Source organism: Astyanax mexicanus, chromosome 22, assembly GCF_023375975.1.
Source record: "Astyanax mexicanus isolate ESR-SI-001 chromosome 22, AstMex3_surface, whole genome shotgun sequence".
Classification (NCBI taxonomy): domain Eukaryota; kingdom Metazoa; phylum Chordata; class Actinopteri; order Characiformes; family Acestrorhamphidae; genus Astyanax; species Astyanax mexicanus.
The window spans coordinates 35546738-35566698 of record NC_064429.1 but is presented as its reverse complement, the minus strand read 5'-3'; the positions used below and the strand labels follow the sequence as shown (position 1 = coordinate 35566698).

General features: G+C 37.5%; 2 protein-coding genes across 2 annotated transcripts in view; both read left to right on the top strand.

The window, feature by feature from the left end:
* Positions 1 to 11918, top strand: part of LOC125786821 (kallikrein-6-like) — a 44845-nt gene extending 32927 nt beyond the window's left edge. The window contains exons 2-5 of the mRNA XM_049470385.1: positions 10423 to 10594; positions 10946 to 11022; positions 11276 to 11433; positions 11674 to 11918. Of these exons, the coding sequence (XP_049326342.1) occupies positions 10423 to 10594; positions 10946 to 11022; positions 11276 to 11433; positions 11674 to 11829 (563 nt within the window). The 3' untranslated portion in view covers positions 11830 to 11918. The remainder of the gene's footprint in view (positions 1 to 10422; positions 10595 to 10945; positions 11023 to 11275; positions 11434 to 11673) is intronic.
* Positions 11919 to 15166: 3248 nt separating this feature from the next.
* On the top strand, positions 15167 to 18196 carry LOC125786933 (metal cation symporter ZIP14-like). Its single transcript, XM_049470603.1, has 2 exons — positions 15167 to 15366; positions 17231 to 18196. The coding sequence occupies exons 1-2, from the start codon at positions 15211 to 15213 to the stop codon at positions 17381 to 17383; spliced, it is 309 nt and encodes a 102-aa protein (XP_049326560.1). The 5' UTR covers positions 15167 to 15210; the 3' UTR covers positions 17384 to 18196.
* Positions 18197 to 19961: the final 1765 nt, after the last annotated feature.

Below are 19961 nucleotides of genomic sequence, written 5' to 3'. Positions count from 1 at the left end.
GTTCTCTCCATTTGAGTGATTTACTGAAACAATAAATATATATATTTTACATTACATTACATTTGGCAGACGCTTTTGTCCAAAGCGACTTACAATAGTCAAGTACAATGTAAAATAAGTTTAAAGGTAAAACATCTTTGGATAGGGATAAAAGGAGGACAAAGGGGAGTAATAGGATAGAGGAGTGAAGGAGAGGAAGAAGGAAATGAGGTTAGAAGTAGTTAGTGTGTTAGAGGTGTTAGGAGAGTAAGTGCTCTTTGAAGAGCTCAGTCATCAGGAGTTTATTAAAGATAGTGAGAGATTCTCCTGATCTGGTAGTGGAAGGTAGTTAGTTAGAGGTGTTAGGAGAGTAAGTGATCTTTGAAGAGCTCTGTCTTCAGGAGTTTATTAAAGATAGTGAGAGATTCTCCTGATCTGGTAGTGGAAGGTAGTTTGTTCCACCATTGGGGAACTCTGTATGAGAACAGTCTGGATTGCTTTGTGTGAGTGTTTGGTAAAGCGAGGCGACGTTCATTGGAGGAGCGCAGCGGCCGGGAGGTAGCGTAAGCCTTCAGGAGCGAGTGCAGGTAGGAAGGAGCTGTTCTGACATCACCTTGTAGGCGATTGTAAGAGTTTTGAATTTGATGCGAGCATCAACTGGTAGCCAATGGAGCTCAATGAGCAGCGGGGTGACATGTGCCCGTTTTGGCTGGTTGAAGACCAGACGTGCTGCTGCGTTCTGGATCATCTGGAGTGGTTTTACTACACAGGCCGGGAGGCCAGTTAGCAGGGCATTGCAGTATTTTAAAAAGATAAACTTACACATAGAGCTGCAGTGGGTCGTGCAGGTGCAATACTATTGTTTGTACCCATTTTCAAGTCTTAATTAGGGGGGTCAGAACCCCTCAATCCCCCCATAATTTGTGCTCTGACTATAAAGATCAGATTTCTTCGCACAGTCAAGAAAAAGTGGACTTGAGGACTTGAGTAAAGTCCATTTATTAGCTATTTTAGTTTTTCACAGTTTTAAGCGTGTTTTCGCTTCATTCACTGTGTGCTTTTGAAAAAAACAGCCTAAAAGACTCATGCTGCCTCGTGTAGATCTTTCATCTCACACGCCACAATACATTTTGATTAACAGAACAGAAGGGAGATAATTTGGGAAACAGCAGAATCATGTGCCTTTTTTTATAACATGGCTGATCAATAATAACATTACTGTGAAATGCACCACGATGATCAGTTAAGAAGCTCTCACTATCAGTGAAAGCTGAACAGAGTTTTGCATGAGCACTGGAGCATCATTCAATCACGTCAGGCAGGACAGGAGCGCTAGAATGGACAGGTTTGTCTCGAGTAATCACAGGCCCTGATGTATTTATGGTTTTAAATAGACTATTCTCTATTGTTTGACTTTAACATTTTTTTACAGTTTTGTTTACTTAGCTTGGCTTTAATTAACCCTCCTGTTATGAAGTTTGAAGATAAAAAAATAGTTAAAAATATTTTTTTCAGTATGAAACTTTATCTGCTTGCCTTAATTACTGTAATCAACATATAATAGGAAAACGATTCACCTCAAATATTTGCAACCACCCCCTGCAACAACTAAAACTAAAACAAAATTGAAATATTATGTTTCACTTTTATGTAAAAATACTGTTTTATATGTTGGTCTTTCAAAAGTAATAAAGTACGGAAACACTAAAAAAAGGTTGAACATGTATTTTTATTTTTATTTTTTTTGATATTGTGCCATATCACCTATTGTGCCATATCACCCACCCCTTAATTATTATATATAATACATCAGGGTACGACTTTTTTTTTGCTGTTTTATCAAAAAGAAAAATTCACACTGTTCTCATTTCCTATTATATATCTACTAGAGACAGATTATATCTGTTCAGTATCATTTATTTTACTTTAATCCTGAATATATGGAGATATTTGGAGTGCATTATTAAGATTATTGGTATCATAACATTCAGTTACAAATCTGATAAAATTCTAGTATTTTTCAATATCTCAGTTAGGGGTGTCCCATATCATATCATTGTATGCAATAATACGATTTAATTTTCTTTTTGTTGCAGTAGTGTATTCTTTAAATATATATATATATATATATATATATATATATATATATATATATATATATATATATATATATATATATATATATATATATATATTTTTTTTTTTTTTTTTTTTTAATTCAGTGTTTTGTCATATCGCCAAGAGTATCGTTATCTCAAAATGCCATGAAATACTGTGATATCGCTTTAGGGCCATATCGCCCACTCCTAGCGGGTGTCACTTACTTCATTCAAATATGCCTTTAATTTCACCAGCATATCAGAGATGTGTGTTGGATCGAGTCTGTTTAGTGCTTATTAAAGGCACACTAGGTAGGATTTCCTTGATTATTGAACTTTTTAAAGAAGTGAAATTACAGCTTGAAACTCACTGCAGCGCTGCATTGAGGTGTAAAAGGGTTATTATATCACACCACTAAATTCTTAAAGATTTGCATCTTATACAAATACATTTATTGCATTTTGTTTGTATGAAACGATGCTGCTCTTTTGAAAAGCTTTTTTGTTTGTGTAAAGTTGTGTAGCTGATAGTGTAGCTACACTATATATATATATATATATATATATATATATATATATATATATATATGTATTGAGCAGAATCGAGCTAAGTGTGTTAGTCTGGCCCTCTAAAACTGTGACAATTTCTCATGGTGCCCCTTGGGAAAATGAATTGCCCACAGGAGATGAAAATCTGAGTATCGTCTGTGTAGCTATTTTAAAATATATTTTATTTTCCTGCAGGATTTGGCCTAGTGGGAGCATATAGAGGTTAAAGAGAATGGGTGCAAGTATTGACCCTTGTGGTATCCCACATGTCAAAGGTATTCGCTCTGAATTACATCTGCCCAGTGCAACAAAATAGTCCCTGCCATCAAGATACGATTTGAACCCATTTAAGACCTAAGTTCCTGAAAGTCCATTAGTTCAGTACTAACTACTGAGTAATTACCATACCTGTCAAGTTTTAGATTTAAAAATAAGGGATATTTTCCTCTGTCCGCTTAAAGTCGTCCCACCAGCCCAACGAAGGTTCAGTATCCCTTACATTTTAAGACAGGTTTACAAAAATCTACAATAACTATAATAATACACACTACAATTAGATTATCAGAATCTGAACATGTTGTGGACATTCCTACATATGTCATTCTTTTAATACAGCCAAATTAAAAACCCTTTTCTAGATATTTAAAAAAAAGTTAAGATTTCATGTCTTTTTTGGCATAAATGCACTCTTTTATATAATATATTTTTTAATTATTTAATGGATTTAAAATTTAACAAAGGGTGCACAAATTCTGCAAAATGACTGTATGTGACCTAAAAATAGTATCATGAGCTTTTACTAAAAGGACATAGACCAGATATATTCCATCAGTAAAAATTAGTCCTAAGGGGCCTGCACAATTAATAATTTTTAATTAATACTTCTTCCTTTTGATCACTCCACCCCTGATCAGTTCAGTTAATTTCGGTCCTCTCCACATTTCTAGTTAAACTGAGTCACAAGCTGTAATTTTTTTATTTTAAAAGGTTTAATCTGTGTGTTTTATTTCGGAGACGAGTATTTTTAAGCAGCTATCAGAAAAATCTCATCACAGTTTACATGATTAGCCTACCGTTAACTTTCTTTTAGAAAAATCGCTGTATATCCAGATCTTACCATCAGCTGCTCCGACTAGCTGCCTGAACTCACAGTGACGGGGGGGGCTTCACCACACTGACTCTCCTTTGCAAACTGATTGGCTGTTTCTCCTGAAAGGCGGGACTTTCTCCTTGAACCGGCTCCACGATTGGTTAAGAGACACAGAGTGGTCAGTGCCCCGTCTCCTCAATAATATATATTTTTTAATTGTAATATAATACGGGAAATTTACGGGAAAATACTAATACGGGAGGACGGCGGGAAAGAGGAGTAAAATACGGTAGTTTCTCGGCCAGAACGGGTATGGTATTGACAGGTATGGTAATTACTCAGTACTCCCTGGTAAAATAATTAGGTGTTAATGCAACACTATTGATTAGTAACTGCTTAATTCCTGCTTAGTTACCTATTAACTATGACAGTAACAGTATTGTAAAATGTTAGCCCCAAGAACACCCCCCAACCAGCAGCACGGTAGGCTTATCTCCAGTGGCGGATGCAGCAGTTTATTAAAGTGACAGTTTGTCGCTACCGTACTTCATTTACATGGCGTGCCTTCTTAAATAGCATGATTGCTTTATAATAAAATTACTATATAATTTACCTGCTTGATCAGTTAAGTAGCTCTCACGATCAGCAAAAGCTGAATAGAGTTTTGCATGAACACTGGAGACTCATTCATCAGTCAACTGAACAATGAGCGTGGAAAATTCCTGGGTTTGGTGCAACGTCCCAGTTTCATAACCGAACCCTAAGCAAGGAAGTCATATTAATGTATAAACTAAAATCATGAATCTATTATATATCATATTATGATCATGAGTAAAATGAACATTGTTGTCTTATTCTATTAAACTACAGACAACATTTCTCCCAAAATACACATAAAAAATCGTCATTTAGAGCATTTATTTACAGAAAACGAGAAATGACTGAAATAAAAAAAAAGATGCAGAGCTTTCAGACCTCAAATAATGCAAAGAAAACAAAGAAGTTCATATTCATACATTTTTAAGAGTTCAGAAATTTGAACTTTGAAATATTTGGTGCATCTTAGCATCATGTTCTCCTCCACCAGTCTTACACACTGCTTTTGGATAACTTTATGCTGCTTTACTCCTGGTGCAAAAATTCAAGCAGTTCAGTTTGGTTTGATGGCTTGTGATCATCCATCTTCCTCTCCTTCATAAACGTTTTTTTTTAAAAATCCTAACCCACACAGCTCTGTGTGAAAAAGTGTCCCCCCCCACCCCATTTTAAACATACCTTTAGTGTGGTTTATTACACCTGAGTTCAATTTCTCTAACAACACCCAGGACTGATTACTCAGTGAATAAACTGAGAGTAACCTTTTATTTTTTTGAAAAATAAGTTTAAATTATATAAACAAGGAAACAATATAAGATTTAATTAAGAAGAAAACAATTCTGAATTCAGAATATAAGCATATGCATACAGGCTAAAATGTAAAGCAATAAAACAAAGAAATAAATAATTAGAATAATAAAATATAAACATAATAAAAAAATAGAGGAATAAAATAACACCAATTGCTAATTGGTAATTGATGGAACTAAAATAAATAAATAAATAATAATAATTTAAAAAAAGTATATTAAAAAATACTAATAAACAACAAATTAAAGGACAAATTAAATAAAATAAATGGAAGGTAAAAGGCCAAACATAAAAACAGTAATAAAACAAATGAAGAGCTGAAATTAATAAAATAGATTAAAAGGCTAAAAAGTAAATATATACTTAGATAAATATATAATTAGATAAATAAAAAGGCGAAATAAACAAAATAAACGGGGTAAAAAAAAACTAAACTGAAGGTGGTTAGATATTAAAAGTTTAAAATGATTTAGTGATTTTGATAGTAATTTTAGTGTTTCCTGTAGTGAATTTCAGCTTGCTGGTGCTCTGTAGCTAAAAGCAAGTTTTTCCAGTTTCCCAGTTTAATCCAGTCACTAGAGCTGGTCTTATAATTACTGTTATTTATAGAATTCATGGATGAGATATAAGATGGCATATGGCCGGAGAGCGAGTTTAATATGACATTAAAGTGGTTGTTAATTTTTTAATATGCATGTAATTTAAAAAACTAAAGAAATCGGTGGAAAATACTTTTTCACAGCACTGTAGATGGACTTCCAGCCAACAATTCTCAGCATCTTTTAGAGAGAGCATAATTATACAATGTACTATACTGTAATATCGTAATTACATTATGACTACATGGTAGCAGTTGTATCAGGGGTGCTTTACATGAGCGTTAGAGATTTACAGATAACATGAGTTTAAAAGCTCAGGAACGGCTCAGTTGAACTGCAGTGTCTCAGGTTGGCTCTTTGGGCTCTCTGTCACTGAAGAAGATCATGATGAAGCGTTCAGCTCTCCTCCTCCTCCTCCTGCTGACGGGTGAGTTCATTACATACAGAAACATTTTTCATCTTTTCAGATCATATTTGTATTGTAAGTGTAGAATTTTGAGTATCTGAGTCCAAATATTAGGTGCTAAGTACAGCTGGAAAAAATTTAATTTAGTGTAAAAGGTGGAGAAAAGTAACAGGTATTTTCAGCTGTTCTGGTTTGATAAAGTGAGCTGGCTGACTGGAAGTGCTGTAACAAATAAAATGTACTGATGGCCTTTCTTATTGATGAAACTATCTCAGGACATAAATGAACAGGGGCCAGTAGTAAGTATTGTGTAAAAAAATGTAAATGAATAAAGGGATTATTTAAGGAAATTAAAACTGTCCAAAAAGGAAATAAATGTACCTGCTTTTTTTTTACTGATCATTTTATGTTTATTTATGTCATAGCGTCTTTTTTATGTAATTGTTCAATGTAAAGAATGGGTACCTTTTTGTTGTGTAGTGAAAACTTGAAAATAATGCCTTTTGTTTACAAAAAAAAATCTCAGGGAGAGTAGAATTTACGTATAAATAAAACTACATATGTTAAGATGTAGGCCGAAATTGAGCTTCCCCTCCTTGAAAAACCAGCATCCGCCACTGCACAACAGCATATATTTAATCACTTATTTTTTTACATTTAAGGGGAAGCTGAGCTTCCCTTGCAGTCTTAGAGCAATCGCCACTGACCATTAAGCATTGTTGTAGAAATGAAAATGAAAGGTGGGTCAACACCCACCTCTCGTCCGGGGTACAACTCCCCTGCGTGTTCGTTTGATAGAGAGAGTCAGACAGGTGGAGTGAAGCTGAAAGCAAACCAAGTGTTTATTACAAAGTACTGGATCCAGGAGAACATACAAAACCAATTATTAGCTGTCTCAGTATAAGTTCTGACCCCCCTCTAATCTGACTCCATGTTTATACCCCAAATGACGTGAAACCTGCTGATGAGGTGTTGCTAAAATCATCTCATGTTAGTATGCGTAATTTCATGTGTTAGTACTCAAGTTTCACAGGTCTGACCGGACCACTAGTGTTTGGCCTTGACTGTGTCCAGCCGGACAGTGTGGTATTGTTTCAAGAATTGACTGGGTCCAGTCAGACAGTGTGATATTGTTTCAGTAATTAGACAGTGCCGTCCTCCCTATGTGCGCGTGTCCTCCTCCCGCTTTGGTAGGTGAAGAACTTTGCACGCACAGAGAGAAAGGCCGCACTGTTCGTCTCAAAGTCTCCTTTGTATCAATTCAGTTCGTACAGAGTGCACTAGCTGATGATTGATGGCCGTTAGTCAGAAACATGCAGTGAACGAAATGCTTCAAGCATAAGCTACACACGTCAGCATACATGCTCAGAATTCCCCCCTCTTTAAACTCATACTGAAAACTAACCCTTTAAACGCAGCCACAGCTCCCCTCAGTGGCCAGCAATCCCTCTCTGAGCTACAAACAATAAAACTACATTTAATTATACCCCCTAAAAGACCGTTTCTGCCTCACACACAGTCATGCTGACTACCCATACGTTGAAAAGGGTTTAATTCTCAGAGTAAGCACAATAAAAAACTATTTTACTTACTTTTAGTGTTCCCAGAGCCCACACAGCAAGGCCGAGGCTGCGTCCAGAAACTTTTGCTACTCCCTCCCTCCTACCCCAGAAAAAGGTGTCGAGGAGAGGAGAGGAGGAGGAGGAATGGAGAAAAGGAGCTGTAATTGAGGAAATGGGACAGCTGATCCCTTTTAGATAGGATGTTGATGTTACGAATAACATAAACTTGTTGATTTGTTGTTGTTGTTGTTTTTTATTGCACTCTGGCTATACACAGCATAATGACAGCCGGTTAAACTGTAAATAAAAATGAAATTACAATATTTATAATAACACTACAAATAAACACATATTTAGAAGCTTTCACAATAAAATTTCTGAATAAAAGACTTTTAAAGTTGTGTTGGATTAATCACATATAACTCTGGGATTCAAATACAACAAATAAACACTTTACAATCTCCAAGCAGTACATTTCCCAACAAGATAAACTGTCGATAAACTTAGCTTTGTACTCTATCAAAACAATTCGCTTACAAATCTTCAGTTAAACTCAATGCAAATGCAACAATACCTCAGATTACACGTTAAGACCATGTTACAGATCTAAACACAAATTAAGCTGAATTTGTGCATTACTTCGAACAGTACTTCACTTTTGTACAAACCATTTGTAGTTTGCATCTTCAAAACAACACAAAGTCTGTTTACCCATTTAAACAGGTGATTAACATTAATCAGATAAACTTACCATGCTGGGGTAATGTAGTTTAGGTATTTATGCGACAGGTTTAATCTTTGTTAGTTAGTTAGATTAGTTTTCATTGTGTGTCTCTCTGAAGTTGATAAGGCTATATTGCCTCCTTCCTGCACAGAAAATGTAAAATGTAATAAAGTGTGGAGCCCTCTAGTGGTAAGGAGTGATACCAACAGTTGACTACCGATGAACTGAGCCAATCACAACGCTCACTTTCAGCACATGCTGGATACTGCCCAGCCAATCACAGCTTCTGGATTTAGCACCGCATACAAGAATAAAAACGAGAAAACAATAAACACAATTCCAAATTCTAATCATAACTTTGACAAGAATATTAAGCTTTAAAGTACAGCCTGATTTGCTATTAATGAAGGTTGCATATGTAAATATTAAATTATTTTAATGGTGAAATATGATTTCATTGAATGTTATAAAACAAAAAACAAATATAAATAAATAATAAATATAATAATAAATATTATATTTTGCATACATGTTGAAGTGATGTGTACATGTACAACAATATGTTACATATAGGGTAATTTATATAGTTTTACTGAACATAAAGCTTACCTAAACTATAAATTATATTACTGCTTTACTGGCTGTTTAATTAGATAAGGAACCTAGTTAAGTAATACGCTTATGACATATATTTGGGTGTTGTTTTCTCCATTCCCGCGTGCTCTGTGGGCGGGGATGCAGTGATGTCATTCGATAATCCCTAAAAGTCTTCCGGAGTAGGATGCACTGATGTATCCTCCGTTGGAAGCCTCTTCGAGGCGGATTTTAAGTGACTTCTTTCGTCTCCTATGGTATTCGGACAGGCGGCAAGATGGCGTCACAAATCAGTTTCCGGGTCACGGAGGAGAGGAGGAGGATCGGTAGGAAAAAGGAGACACTTTTGGGGTTTCTGGATGCAGCCAGTGACTGCTGCCATACTTGGCTTACGCTACAGCCATCAGCTACCGTAATAGACGCAATAGCGCCCCTACTGTAATGCACTAAATATGGGAGCCCATTACATATACATATACATTTGTATAGCGCTTTTACAACTGATGTTGTCACAAAGCAGCTTTACAGAAACATGATCACAGAACAACGAATCAGGCAAAATATTAAGCATAGGAAATACAGAACCCCCAGTGAGCTTAAAATGAGTAGGGAACGATTAATGAAATACTGTCAAATATAAAGGATAGGTTTATTCCTTCTAGTGTTAAAGACAGTGAACATCTGGTGTTTATGGATACTGATGAACATGTTCCAGTCTGGTTATATACTACTGTCAGTAAGTAGAGTGAGGGACTGATTACAGTGTTGTCGGACTTTCTGGCATTGACCATCAAACAATTTTAACAGCCTCTCACACAGTTTGTCGTGGCATTTAATTACTATCCAGTCATTATCTGGGGGCCTCAGGCAATTGCATGGTTTGCCTGTCCTGTTGCAACAGGCCTGTCTGTCTCTCACACACACACTTACAGAACAAGTCCCAAAAGACCTATCTGGATGAGATTAGTTTCTCAGGGGTTCTGGTGTAATTTTCTCTTTTATTGGGGAGTTTTTATCCAATGTGATTTTATTCCCGTCCAGAACAATCATGTACTTGTTTTTCTCAGACGTCCCCTGAGAAAATTACAGGCTGAATTATCTACTGTTTTTCTCTGAACTCCGTGCTCCTCCTGTAATTTTAGTCCCGTCCGAATCCACATCTCTGAGTTTCGTCTCCTCCCATTTAATAAAATAGCTATTTGTTCACTGGGACTGGGTGTGCGTTTCCACGGAGATCCACGTAAAAACACAACAGCGAGTGGAAATGGAGGAGCTACTGAACGTGATGTTATGTGATCGAGAAAAAAGCCTAAAAACTCCCTGATCCTCCTGTTTTTTCGTTACTATTTATTTTTAATGTTGATCCTGTTAGATGTTTTTTAAAGTTAGCAGCTTCTTTCTCTCCTCTCTTAGATGCTTCACGGGGAGAACTTCAGAAAAGAATTATAAATGGAGAACCCTGTGAAAAAAGTGAAGGTACCCACCATGTGGATCTGTCTGTTACTAGTGACAAAGATAAAGTTCATTGTGGAGGGTCTCTGATTGGTGATCGCTGGGTTCTGACTGCTGCTCACTGTAACAAGCTGTGAGTGTCTTTAAAATTTTTAAATGATCATACTTTATATAATTTCATATCGCACTCCACAGTGATATTATTTCTTACAGTTTTAAGTTTTTACTGAGGCCATTACACTGTTAGAGTAGAGTTCTGTATTTTACTTAATTACCACACAATGAAGCATTTTTACTTCTTTTAGGAAGCTGGTGGCACTATTGAATGAGCATCCCGAAAAAAAAAAAATAGAGAAATTGGTGAGATTGAAGAGACTCACAAGTGTGTAGACTGTGATGGAGAACACGACATCATGCTGCTGAAACTGAAAAAATCTTACAGCAAACTGCCAACAATTAAATTACCCGACCCCATTAACTGCAGAACTCCACCAATAAAGACCAAGGTTCGGTTTGCTGGACGGGATTTTATCTACAGTCCAAAATTAGTTGTCAAAAAGGGTGAGTTTTTCTCATATGTTGAGAAAATGCATTAATATAAAAACATATTTTTGTAATTTTAATTTTATTCTTTATTATTTTCTAATATTAAAGAAATCCAAGTATGAAGGAACCCAGATTAAATTATGTAGTAAACAAAAAAGTGTTAAACAAACCAGAAAAATATATTATACTTTAGATTCTTGAAAGAAGCACTTCTTGCTTATGAGTGGGTTTGCAGTTTGACACCAGTTGCCTCTCTATCGACCTACAGGAGAACCCACAGACTTGAACATACTATTTTGTGGAAATCTGGAAGTAACTAATTGTCCGGACATGTCTGCTTACCTTCACCACGAAGACCCCAGCATACGGTCGTATGCCTACGATCGGCTTCTCTGTGCTGAGGATAAAAAGTTTGACGCCTGCAGGGTAAGACTGGTCATTTTTACACACTTTTAGGTCCAGAGTGCACCAGTAAGCATTTCCCCATCTAACCCCACTGATTTCCCACTCCCCACCAAACACCACTGTCTGAATGATAACTGGACAGTTATTGGGTCTGACCAATTAGCCATTAAGCAATATAGTGATGATTGGTTGAAACTGTCACTATTAATTTTGCTCTCTGTCTTTTTCCTTCTCTCTTCTGCACAAACCAAACACACACAGGGGGATTCAGGAGGCGGTATGATGGTGAAGGAAGGGGGTGTTGATGTCCTGTATGGAGTGGTTAGAGGTGGCTCTAAAATTATATGTGATGGTCCTATAAAGTTCTTGGACGTCTGTCGCTACAGGACCTGGATCCGTAAAATTACTGGAATATAACAGTTCTGCTAAGATTAGCGAATAAAAACTGATGATAGCAAATGTAAATGTTAATAAAGACAAAAAAAACCTGCTAATAAAAAAAGATCTTTAAGAGCACAAACACATCTCTGTATTTTTGTTTAGTAAATATCACAGAATAATAACTGTGTTATCATTGATTTCATGATAGCACACATTCATTTTATTTATATTCAAATATATATATACTAGTGCATCTCAAAAAAATAGAATATCATTTAAAAGTTAGTTATTTCAGTAATTCAGTTGAAAATGTGAAAGTCATATTATATAGATATATTAAACACAGAGTGATCTATTTTAAGCGTTTTTGTCTTTATTTCTTTTATTTATTGTTGATGATTATGAATTACAGCCAAAGAAAACCCAAAAATCAGTGTCTCAGAAAATTTGAATATTATATAAGACCAGTTGGTACTTTTAGCAGTGTGGGCAGTGTGCCAAGTCAAGTCAAGTCAAGAGGCTTTTATTGTCATTACATCTGAGTACAGATACACAGTGTGATGAAATTACGTTCCTCCGGAACCATGGTGCAACATAGAACCACAAGCAATAGACAACATAAAGTGCAGGAGTGACGACAGTGCAACATAAAATTATAAAATTATAACACTAAAAAACAACGACGAGATAATTTAAAGACAGGACAGTGCAGTACCGATACGGTATAAAGTGTTTAGTGGGGATAAGGTGCAGAGATGTGTGACATACTGTAACATATAGAACATATATAATCACAGCAGTTACTGAGGTATAGAGTTTATAGTTTTTAAGAGTGCAGCAAATAAAGTCATGTCAGCCTCTGTGTGCTGACTGGGTGTGTGTGTGGGTGAAGTTCAGTTCTTTGTGAGTGTAAAGGGGGGTGTACAGTTTAGTTTTGTGTAAAGGGGGGGGTGTACAGTTTAGTTTTGTGTAAAGGGGGGGGGGGGTGTACAGTTTAGTTTTGTGCGAGTGTGTTGGGTGAGTGGTGGGTGGGGTGGGGGTTCAGTTCTGTCTCTGTGCATTGAGAAGTCTGACTGCCTGGTGGATGAAGCTGTTGCAGAGTCTAGTAGTGGAGGCTCGGATGCTCCTGTATCTTCTGCCGGACGGCATCAGAGCGAAGAGTCCGTGTGAGGGATGGGTGGGGTCGTCCACAATGCTGGTGGCTTTGCGGATGCAGCGTGTGGTGTAGATCTCAGTGATGGAGGGAAGAGAGACTCCGATGATTTTCTCAGCTGTCCGCACTATCCGCTGTAGGGTCTTGGGGTCTGAGGTGTTGCAATTCCCAAACCAGACGGTAATGCAGGTGCTCAGGATGCTTTCTACAGTCCCTCTGTAGAACATGGTGAGGATGGGGGGTGGGAGATGTGCTTTCCTCAGTCTCCGCAGGAAGTAGAGGCGCTGCTGGGCTTTCTTGGTTATGGAGCTGGTGTTGAGGGACCAGGTGAGGTTCTCTGCAATGTGAACACCGAGGAACTTGGTGTTATCCACAATTTCCACAGCAGAGCCGTTGATGTTCAGCGGGTGGTGGACACCTGGAGCTCTCCTGAAGTCAACAACCATCTCCTTGGTTTTATCCACGTTAAGAGATAGGTTGTTGGTTCTGCACCAGTCCGTCAGCCACTGCACCTCCTCTCTGTATGCTGACTCGTCGTTCTTGCTGATGAGGCCAACTACAGTTGTGTCATCAGCGAACTTGATGATGTGGTTTGAGCTGTACTTTGCAGTACAGTCATGAGTCAGCAGAGTGAACAGCAGTAGGCTGAGCACACAGCCCTGGGGGGCGCCGGTGCTCAGTATGGTGGTGCTGGAGGTGTTGTTTCCAATCCTGACTGATTGTGGTCTCTCAGTCAGGAAGTCTAAAACCCAGTTGCAGAGGGAGGAGTTCAGGCCCAGCAAGCTCAGTTTTCCTATCAGATGCTGAGGGATGATGGTGTTGAATGCTGAACTGAAGTCGATGAACAGCATTCGAACATAGCAGTCTTTGTTGTCCAGGTGGGTGAGAGCCAGGTGGAGCGCAGTAGAGATGGCATCGTCTGTTGATCTGTTTGGACGATACGCAAACTGCAGAGGGTCCAGTGAGGACGGGAGCTGGTTTTTGATGTGCCTCATGACCAGCTTCTCAAAGCACTTCATGATGATGGGAGTAAGTGCAATGGGACGGTAGTCATTAAGGCAGGACACTTGAGACTTCTTCGGCACAGGGACGATGGTGGTCGTCTTGAAGCACGTCGGCACGATTGCAGTACTCAGAGAGATGTTGAAAATGTCCGTGAGAACATCCGTGAGTTGTTCTGCACATCCTCTGAGCACTCTGCCATGTATGCTGTCTGGTCCTGGGGCTTTCCGTGGGTTGACTCTGAGTAGAGTTTTCCGCACATCAGCTGAGGACAGGCACAGTACCTGGTCGTTTGGAGGAGGTGTAGTCTTCCTTGCTGTCGTGTAGTTCTGTGCTTCGAACCTTGCGTAGAAGGAGTTCAGTGCATCTGGAAGGGAGGCATCACTGTTACAAGCTGTCCTGCTGGAAAATGAAATCCACATAAAAGTTGTCAGCAGCAGAAGGAAGCTGTAAGATATGAAGTACTGTAAGATTTTGTGGGAAAACAAAACTGCACTGACTTTAGACTTGATAATAAAACACAGTGGATCAACACCAGCAGATGACAGACATGTCTCTCCAAACCATCACTGATCATCAGTAAATTTTACATTTCATTTAAAGTAAATCAAGGGATCAGAGTCTGGAGGAAGAGTGGAGAGACACACAGTCCAAACTGCTCGAGGTCTAGTGTGAAGTTTCCACCAATCAGAGATGGTTTAATGGAGAGACATGTCTGTCATCTGCTGGTGTTGATCCACTGTGTTTTATTATCAAGTCTAAAGTCAGTGCAGTTTTGTTTTCCCACAAAATCTTACAGCACTTCATATCTTACAGCTTCCCTCTGCTGCTGACAACTTTTATGAAGATGCAGATTTTATTTTCCAGCAGGACTTGGCACACTGCCCACACTGCTCCAAAAGTATCAAGTGCTCTTATATAATGTTCTAATTTTCTGAGACACTGATTTTTGGGGTTTTTATTGTTTGTAAGCCAAAATAATCAACAATAAAAGAAATAAACTCTTAAAATAGATCAATCTGTATGTAATACATCTATATAATATATATAGAGTTTCACATTTTTAACTGAATTACTGAAATAAAGTAACTTTTCAAAGATATTAAATTTTTTTGAGATGGCGCTTTATTTTCTTTTTATTTCCATTATTCTGTATTTTGAGCATTCTCTCTGTTTATTTAGGAGGTCTCTTAAATCAGGCTGATATCTGAGTGCCTCTGTCTCCCTCTGCAGGCGACTTCGTGATCCTGCTGAACGCTGGGATGAGCATCCAGCAGGCCCTGTTCTTCAACTTCCTCTCAGCCTGCTGCTGCTACCTGGGAATGGCATTCGGAATTCTGGCCGGGAATCAGTTCTCCCCAAACTGGATCTTTGCCCTGGCCGGGGGGATGTTCCTCTACATCGCGCTGGCAGACATGGTGAGGGTTCGAATCAGGGTATCAGTGTGAGGTATAGAGTCACCTGGAATTCAGGCTTTCAGTTAACAGCTGTGCTGAACTCATCAAGAGTTAATTACTTGAATTTCTTGTCTCTTAATAAAGTGTTTGAGAGCATCAGTTAAAGTAAAGTAGTGAAGAGGTAGAGTTACAGGTATACAGTGAATAGTGAATATTTGAGTAATGTTCGAATCCAGATTATGAGAAGCAATAACTACTCAACTAATATAGAAAAAGGTCAGTCAATGTTCAGGCATGCCCAAGTGAAGTCCATCCAAAAAAAAAAAGAACATCAAAAAGGTTATAATGATGGAACTGGCACTAATCAGGACTGCCCCATGAAAGGAAGAGCAGGAGCATGCCTGCTGAACAGGATACGTTCATAATTATTATTATTTATTTATTTATTTATTTTTAATTCTTTAAGGTTTCAGGTTAATACAGAAAAAGCACTATACTATATATTTTACTATATATTATGCTGCCTTCTATTGTGTGTTTTCTGTATTAACCTGAAACTTTAAAGGATAAAAAAATAATAATACATTTTATATATATGTATATTATACTATATATTATGCTATATATATATTTATAGTGTGAGCTTATCACAAATTCTTACCGATTTTTTCACATTTCTTATTTTTAGCAATTTTAAATGATTAAAAAAATCGAATTTTGGAACTGAGGTCAAGTATTTACATCAGGGAAGATTTATTTACTCAATAAAATTTAATTATTAATAATATACTCTATATTATCTGGGTCAGTGTGTGGGGGAAAAAAGCAAATTACATTTCCGAGGTGAAAGTTTACAGACATTTGGTTGGTTTTCTTCAAAAAAAAAAAAAGGAGGCAAAGTCTCGCCATAATTTAGAAATAAAAGAACATTCAATAAAAAAAAAGATGTGATGGGATACGTTCATAATCATGTGTTCCTTCATAATCTAGATCAGGGGTGGGCAATTAATTTTCCCAAGGGGCCACATGAGAAATTGTCACAGTTTTAGAGGGCCAGACTAACACACTTAGCTCGATTCTGCTCAATACATACATATATATATATATATAGTGTAGCTACACTATCAGCTACACAACTTTACACAAACAGAAAAGCTTTTCAAAAGAGCAGCATCGTTTCATACAAAAAAATGCAATAAATGCATTTGTATGTTTGTTGTACATCAGTTCTTTTTTTGTGTTTAAGTAAAATAAATCGAGCCTGTTTTGGGCTTGAACAAGTTCATTAAAGTCAGGCTGAAAATCTGATGTGGAAATGTGGAGGACAGCACACAATTGTGATCAAAACTGTTGTGATTATAAACAACTGAAAATAGATTTTTTTTTAATTCGGTATCCCATTACTCCAAAATGATCACATATATTTTGAATACATGAGAAAGAAATCTTTAAGAATTTAGTGGTGTGATATAATAAGCCTTTGGTTTTCCTGTTTTATAGGACTCCAAACTCTTGCTTAATTTTCAGTAATATTACTGGAAACATACGTTATGAATACAGTTATCATTGTTAACTGTTAATAAGACTTTTGTGCTATTATTTGATAAAGACTGTCTTATAGATTTATAGGTAGTTGTATTTCTGGTGTGTATTGGTTGATAAGATCTGGTAAATTATGTTTATTTAGCTGTAAAACTTGTTTCTGTTCCATTTTCAGTCTCTGCAGTGCACGCAGCTACCATAATACACCATTTAGACGTACACCGGCTTTTGGTGCGGATAGCGCAACTTAGTTTTACTTTTCCCTTCTAATTTACCAACAATCTCACGCGGGCCGGACAGAAATAGTCAACTCATCCTGTATCTTCCTTCTATCTCTCTCTAGTTCCCGGAGATGAACGAGGTGAGCCGGGAGGAGGAAGAGGCCGGAGGGAGCGGCTCTTTCGTCACCTTCATCATCCAGAACGCTGGCCTGCTGACGGGATTCAGCATCATGCTGCTCCTGACCGTCTACTCAGGACAGATCCAGCTGGGATAGCGGCGGATCGGGACTAAACCCGGTTCCTGCTGGACTAAACTGAACATTTGAACCCCCCGGCCTGTAGGGGGCGCACCCAAAGAGTCGAGAGCGGCGGACTCGGGCGTCAGCTCTGAGTTAAAACTGAACTGTGCAGTTTTTGTTTTTGGAAAAAGACAAACTGGACCAGCTGGACTCGGTCTGGACCAAAACCTGGAACACAAACCAGCGATTCGAACCAGTCCAGGAGCAGAGTACTAACCCTGGACTGGACCTGACCGGAACCCAGTCTAAATGAGCCAGTTGACGTGCAGCAGACGGATCAAACTGACCTGGAATATGCATCTGCTTTATTTTACTTCCGTTGTTCTACCAAATCTTCCTTCGTTTGCTTTCTTTCTTCCTTTTTTTTCCCGTCTTTATTCCGTACAGTGGCCTTGCCTGTCTTGTCATCATAATTATTATTAATGCAAAAGGATGTTGTTTGTGTACGTGGCGTTGTGTCTAAGCTTTTAAACTCATAAACTCATAAACTTATTTGATTTTTTCACACCTGTTACCCCAAACCTCCACTAGTTACGTCTCGTTACGTCTCATTATGTCTCGTTACGTCTCATTCCATCTCATTCGGTCTCTCTTTTTACACCAGGAGTAAAGCAGCATAAAGTTATCCAAAAGCAGTGTGTAAGACTGGTGGAGGAGAACATGATGCCTAAATGCATAAAAAAAACTGTGATAAAAAAAACAACCAGGGTTATTCCACCAAATATTAAAACAATATCGTTCAAATTTTTCTGAACTTTTTTCTTGCATTATTTGAGGTCTGCATCTTTTTTGTTATTTCAGCCATTTCTCTCATTATCTGCAAATAAATTCTCTAAATGACAATATTTTTATTTAGAATTTGAAAGAAATGTTGTCCATAGTTTATTAACTATAATAAAACAACAATGTTAATTTTACTCAAATATAAACCTATAAATATCAAAATCAGAGAAACCGAACTCTCAATTTTTTTCCAGAGCTGTATGTCTGAGATTCACTCTGCAGCTTCTATATGTAAAAGTAGTTGCACAATCGCTATTATTTTATTTTAAAATGTAAACTGCATTAATATGTAATTAATCTAGATTAATCTAATTAATCTGATTAAACTCCCAGCTCTAATATCAAAGGTGGGGTCACTTCTTTTTATCATCTTTTTACCTCTTTTTAACTCCTCCTTCACTTCCTGAGTATAAATAAGACCTACAGGAAACCCCTCCAGCTATACGGACACCCCCACAACCCCCTCATCCATACACACTATCCCTCAGGCTACACACACTCTGTGACAGTGTTCTCACCCCACCACGCCCACCTCCCCAGTCACCCCGAGCATCCTGTTTCCTGCTTCCTGATTGGCTGCCTGGGTTCAAACTGGAAGAGATCCTCAGGTCAGAATATCTGGTACAGGTAGAGGGTGTGTAACTAAACACACACTGTGTGCAGTTAATTAGCCACACCCACCTTGTACGCACAGCACTAAACTAACCCTTCAAAACTGACTAACAGCTCATATCCTGTTTTAGATTCTTTAAAGTAGCTCCTCTTACTTAGATTAGACAGTTTTGAACATCTCTGCTGGATTTTCTCAGTCAGTTTTTATGAGGTAGAGTCTCCTGGAATTCAGGCTTTCAGTTAACAGCTGTGCTGAACTCCTCAAGAGTTAATTACTTAAATTTCTTGTCTCTTAATATTTAGTTTGGGAAGCATGGCATTGACAGAAACACTGTGGTGTGCACTTCAGCGATTGGAGAGCTCGCTATTGCAGCTCCTGAGGTCTATGAGGAGACACTGGCCAAGAGGTCTACTGGAGAGACAGTGCTGGCATTTGCTAAGCGGTGTGAGGCTGCTATTCAGAAAGATGAAGAATTAAAAGAAAAAATAGAAATCATGAAAGCTAAGGGTACCCTCCTCCCCATGAGGAGAAACAAACCTGTTTAATGGTTATGTACACTTGATTGTGTTTAAAGTGTATTGGGCACACTGGTTCAAGTTTGAGTGAAAAAGAAAAATCAGTACATACATACATCAGTATGTGAGGTATATTTTTAGTTTCTTTAGGTTTTGTTTAGATTTTGATTAGGATTCTTTGTTTAGGAAGACATAGACCTTGTGAAGATAAAAAAAAAGATTAAAAAATACATTTGAAATACATTTTATTTATACAATTTAAATACCATGCTAAAAGGTCTATGCATGTTTAGTTATGACAGTTTAAATTTGAGTGCCCTTAACACTCAGGAGTAATGTGTAAATAAAACTTAAGTTTTCTTATTTCTGTTGTCATTACATTTTTATTGTTTAAATGTGACTGACTGATTATTCATGTGTTTTACACTTCAAAAATGGCTCCTATTTAGTGGTTATAAGTGTTTGTAACTCATTAATAAATAGTGAAGTGTTTTACACTTTACAATAAGGCTCCTGTTTAGTGGTTATAAGTGTTTGTAACTCATTAACAAATACTCATCTACAATTTGAAAATCTTGATCGGCAAAAGCAAAATGGAAAACTACATGCTGGGAGCTGCAGTAATTATTTGCAGTGAAATTGC